The sequence below is a fragment of the Colobus angolensis genome, unplaced genomic scaffold (genome assembly GCF_000951035.1).
Source record: "Colobus angolensis palliatus isolate OR3802 unplaced genomic scaffold, Cang.pa_1.0 Scaffold103, whole genome shotgun sequence".
NCBI classification, from domain to species: domain Eukaryota; kingdom Metazoa; phylum Chordata; class Mammalia; order Primates; family Cercopithecidae; genus Colobus; species Colobus angolensis.
This window is the reverse complement of record NW_012111253.1, coordinates 389,209-394,759: the sequence shown is the minus strand read 5'-3', so window position 1 is coordinate 394,759 and position 5,551 is coordinate 389,209. Positions and strand designations below refer to the sequence as shown.

Genomic DNA, 5,551 nt, shown 5'->3' with positions numbered 1-5,551 from the left:
TAGTAGAGACAGAGTTTCACCATGTTGGCCAGGCTGATCTCAAACTCCTGACTTCAGGTGATCCACCCACCTCGGCCTCCCAAAGCGCTGGGATTACAGGCGTGAGCCACAGTGCCCGGCCTTAATGTTTGTATTTTTAGTAGAGACGGTGTTTCCCCATCTTTGCCATGCTGGTCTTGAACTCCTGACCTCAGTTGATCAGCCCGCCTTGACCTCCCAAAGTGCTGGGATTAAAGGTGTGAGCTACCATGCCCCGCTGTGCAAGCGCTTTTCAAGCCTCTACTTGTGCCACATTTGCTAGTATCCCGTGGTCAAAACAAATCACAAAACCAAGCTCAGATTTGAGAGGCAGAAAATAGATTTCTTGATGGAAGAAATGGCAAGGAGACCAGCACACACAGGTGGGAGTTATTTGTGGCCATTTTCCAAATGGCACATAGACCTTTCTAGGGTTTTCTGTGTGAAGCCTCAATGTCACGTGGCAGGAATCCCCTGCTTTCATTGATAATTGAAATTCATGCTTGAGTGCATTACTCTTCATGGCTTAGACCAGACTGTGGGGAGGATGTCCTCTGTATCCTCATGAGCCTGATGATGGCAGTGAGGTAAGCACTGCCCAGTAGCTATATGAAGAGTTCAGACTATAAGAGGAGTCTCTGAGGAGTGTTTACAGGTAGGTAAGCTTTTGAGAAAAGGGGATGCAATCAAGTAGCATGGCAAAGTGATCAGTCCCATCTAAGCTGTGAGGGCCATGACTCAAATTCAAAATTCCAAAGAATGTGTACATGAGAGTCACTCCAGCAAAATGCATGTTCTCTAACACTAACTGGGGCTGGTGGTGAAACCATAGGGTGAGCACTGCAACATAATGGTTTAAATGTGGCCTTGGCCAAGTTACTTAACCTAACCTTAAATAAAATGGAAACAATATTTGTTGAATATCAAATGACATAATTCATGTAAAGCATGGAATGAGTGCTGAGTAAATAGTATTATTATTATTATTATTAACTGGGCTGGGCCAAAAACGAGAACCCCTTCTTGTCTCTGCTATAGAAGCACAGATAGGAAGACATTCCTGAAGCAGAAGTATTATCTGTGTTTTTTTTAGAATACCAAAAACAGGTTGGGCATGGTGGCTCGTGCCTATAATCCAAGCACTTTGGGAGGCCAAGGCGGGCAGATCTCTTGAGATTAGAAGTTCAAGACCAGCCTGGCCAACACGGTGAAACCCCATCTCCACTAAAAATACAAAAATTAGCCAGATGTGGTGGCAGGCGTCTGTAATCCCAGCTTCTCAGGAGACTGAGACAGGAGAATCACTTGAACCTGGGAGATGGAGGTTGCAGTGTGCAGAGATCAAGCCACTGCACTCCAGCCTGGGCAACAGAGCAAGACTCCGTCTCAAAAAAAAAAAAAAAAAAAGCCAAGCAAAGGCATCACGCCTTGAGTTCTGTTTTTTTCCTTCAACTTTTATTTTAGTGTTAGGGATACATATGCAGGCTTGTTATACGGGTAAATCACACGTGGCTGAGGTTTGGTGTACGAATGATCCTGTCGCCCAGGTAGAGAGCGTGGTACCTCATAGGTAGTTTCTCAACCTTCGTCCCGTTCTCACCGTCCCCTGTCTAGTGGTGCTCAGTGTCTATTGTTCCTCTTAGACCTTGAGTTTCTAATTGCCTATGGAATGTTTTATTTTGTAGAGGTCCTGCTTGAAGCTTTGTTCCTCACCGTGGATCCTTACATGAGGTATTATTTATTTCCCCCCTCAAAACACTAATGCTGTGTTACATGCTATTTGGAAGTAGTCCATCTTTTAAAATATCCAACTGACTTAAAACATTGTCACTTTCCCTCTGTTTCTCCCAGCCAGTATCATTGATGGGATTCATGCACGTTCATCTTTTTCAGGCAAAGGTCTAAGTAGCTTAGTGAGGGATCACCTCGGTTCCTTTGTCCCAACCATCTCCTATCTGCTCTGCACAATTTGCCTTTTACTGCTCAACAGAATTACTTCCAGAAAAAAAAGAAAAAGAAAGAAGGAAAGAAAAACCTTAAAACAAAAAAAATAAAAAATAAAGCCTGGGCAACATGGCAAAACCCTGCCTCTACTAAAAATACAAAAAAATTAACCGGGCATGGTGGCGCATGCCTGTGGTCCCAGCTACTCAGGAGGATGAGGCAGAAAGATCACTTGAGCCTGGGAGGCAGAGGTTGCAGCGAGCCGAGATTGTGCCACTGTACTCCAGCCTAGTTAACGGAGTAAGACCCCGTCTCATAAAGAAAAAAGAAGCCAAACCCAAATTTGTCTATTTCACTACTGGCAAATAATTTGGATAGAGGAAGATGCTAAGACTAAAATCAGCTTTTCTGGCCTTCCATTTACCTGTATTCTTTTAATGTAGGTAAATCTGCAGTTGACTCAAACTTATATACTCAGCAAACAACTCAGGGAGGGGAGGAAATCTAAAGGCTTTGTTGACAACTAAGTCCTCAGTATTTTTTTGCCCAGGTAAATAACATAGCCATCATTCTTTTACTTTTTTTCATAGCTCATTGATAAAGATTCAAATCTGAAGTGGAAAATACAGTTTAAAAATGTTAATTGGCATCTTTTTGTGTAGCTAGTGTTTTGGGTAATAACTACCCAGTGGTGCCTGGGTTACATTTTTTAAGTCATTGGTAGAAATTCATCTTTACTTGAACATGGAGGTAAGACTTTTGTGTTCACTCATAAAAAAATCCAATCGGAGTGCTTATCTGAGGTCACAGAGCAGAACTTCCTCTAACAGCTTTCCTCCTGCATCTCACCTAGTTGTAGCCCTTCATCTATCTGGGTTTTATCGCCGCATACACTTACCCAGCAGTTTTCCATTAGCTTGAAACTCAAAACAGTCCCCCGATGCTCTTATGTGTTAAGAATGGATTTTTTGTTTTTCAGAATTTTAGCCAAAACATTGAAAGAAGGTGATACAATGATGGGGCAGCAAGTGGCCAGGTAATTATTTCCATTTGTCTCAATGCTTGGAAAATATGTCTCCTCTTTACCTCCTGCTGGGTCCTGTCTCTGTCCATCACTCCTACAATTTCTTCAGACTGTGTTGTTCACTTACTGTGTGATCTTGGAATCAACTTGGGAAATCCTCTTCCCTTATGGACTAGCTGGAAAGGAGGGAAGGATGTGAAATTGTCATTTTTTCAGCTTCACTTTGCCATCCTTACTTTTAATCACTAAAAAAAAAAAAAAAAAAAAAAAAAAAAAAAAAAATTCATCCAGGTCATGATTATTGTAAAAATTCAAATAAAACAAAAATTTTTATCTTGGAAATTGAAAGTTCCCCCATCATCTGAACCTTAAGGACAACTATTGTTAATATATTATTATTTCAAAAATTGTTGGCCAGCACAGTGGCTCAGGCTTGTAATCCCAGCACTTTGGGAGGCCAAGGCGGGTGGATCACCTGAGGTCGGGAGTTCAAAACCAGCCTGGCTAACATGGTGAAACCCTGTCTCCACTAAAAATACAAAAATTAGCTGGGCACAGTGGTAGGCACTTGTAATCTCAGCTACTTGGGAAGCTGAGGCAGGACAATCTCTTGAACCAAGGACGTGGAGGTTGCAGTGAGCAGAGATGGCACCATTGCACTCCAGCCTTGGGCGACAGAGTGAGACTCTGTCTCAAAAAAAAAAATTATTCATGTTTTCTGTATTTTATAGTTTAATCTTTTACGACAAAAATATTGAGTCATTTAGTTTTTATATTGGAATAATGAGTGGGGCCAGGTTCAGTGGCTCACGCCTGTAATCCTAACACTTTGGGAGGTCAAGGTGGATGGAATGCTTGAATTCAAGAGTTCGAGACCAGCCTGGGAAACATGGCAAAACCCTGTCTCTAAAAAAAACCCAAACATCTCATTCTTTATTTTTTTAAATTGTGTGTCTCAATGACTAGCCAGTTATTATAATACCATTTGTAGAAATCTTATATGGATCTTTCCTGGGATTTCAATGACCTTACAGATTTATTTAGAGGAAACTGACATCTTTAAATTTCTTTCTCCAAACACAAGGTATGCTTCTCCATTTACTCATTTTGTCTTATATCCCATTAACAGTTTTCTTCATGTAGGTCTTATACGTTTCTTGCTAACAATTAAAGAAATGAACATGTATTTGTGCTTGCTGGATTGGCAAACTATTTTTAAAAATATTATAGTAATGGAGATGATACACTCATACATAGATGGTGGAAGGGGAAGTTGGCACAACCTTCTAGAAAGGAATTTGGAAATTTGGCAATATGCAGCAAGAGTTACAAACATTTTAATACTCTTTGACCTAGTAATACCATTTATAGAAATCCTGACTAAGGAAACAGTATTGAGCCAAGTGCAGTGGCTCATTCCTATAATCCCAGCACTTCAGGAGGCCGAGGTGGGTGGATCTAGCAGTTTGAGACCACCCTGGACAACATGGTAAACCCCATCTCTACAAAAAAATACAAAAAAGTCTGGGCACAGTGGCTCATGCCTTTAATCTCAGTACTTTGGGAGGCTGAGGTGGGTGGATCACCTTAGGTCAGGAGTTCTAGATTAGCCTGGGCAACATGGTGAAACCTTGTCTGTACTAAAAATACAAAAATTAGCTGGGCGTGGTGGTGGTCGCCTGTAATCCCAGCTATTCAGAAGGCCAAGGCAGGAGAATTGCTTGAACCTGGGAGGCGGAGGTTGCAGTGAGCTGAGATCACACCATTGCACTCCAGCCTGGGCAACATGGTGAAACCTCCTCTCTACTAAAAATACAAAAACTAGCTGGGCGTGGTGGTGGTCACCTGTAATCCCAGCTATTCAGGAGGCCAAGGCAGGAGAATTGCTTGAACCTGGGAGGCGGAGGTTGCAGTGAGCTGAAATCACACCATTGCACTCCAGCCTGGCAATAGATTGAAACTCTTGTCTCAAAAAAAAAAAGAAAAAAGAAAAAAGAAAAAATTGGAGGGCCGCGGTGGCTCACCCCTGTAATCCCAGCACTTTGGGAGGCCAAGGCGGGCAGATCAGAAGGTCAGGGGACCAAGAACATCCTGGCTAACATGGTGAAACCCCGTGTCTACTAAAAATACAAAATATTAGCTGGGCATGGTGTTGGACGCCTGTATTCCCAGATACTCAGGAGGCTGAGGCAGGAGAATGGCGTGAACCCAGGAGGCGGAGCTTGCAATGAGCCAAGATCGCGCCACTGCACTCCAGCCTGGGTAACAGAGCTAGATTCCATCTCAAAAGAAAAAAAAAGGAAAATTAGATGAATGTGGTAGTATGGTACTGTGGTCCCAGCTACTCAGTCTCAGCTACTCAGGAGGCCAAGGTGGGAGGATCATTTGAGCTGAGGGGAGGTTGAGGTTGTGGTGAACCATGATTGCCCCACAACACTCCAGCCTGAGCAACAGTGGGAGACTGTGTCACAAAAAAAAAAAAAGAAAGAAAAAAGAAAAAGATAATTGATTTGCTCCAAAACGACCACCAGAGTACTCCAGATGACCACCAGAGTAAGTGCCAGA

General features: G+C 42.6%; 1 protein-coding gene across 2 annotated transcripts in view; it reads left to right on the top strand.

Moving 5' to 3' along the window:
* Positions 1 to 5,551, top strand: part of PTGR1 (prostaglandin reductase 1) — a 56,129-nt gene that overhangs the window by 4,886 nt on the left and 45,692 nt on the right. For both annotated transcript variants that reach the window (XM_011941705.1, XM_011941696.1), the window contains exons 3-4: positions 1,704 to 1,749; positions 2,942 to 2,998. In XM_011941705.1, coding sequence (XP_011797095.1) covers positions 1,704 to 1,749; positions 2,942 to 2,998 — 103 coding nt within the window. The remainder of the gene's footprint in view (positions 1 to 1,703; positions 1,750 to 2,941; positions 2,999 to 5,551) is intronic.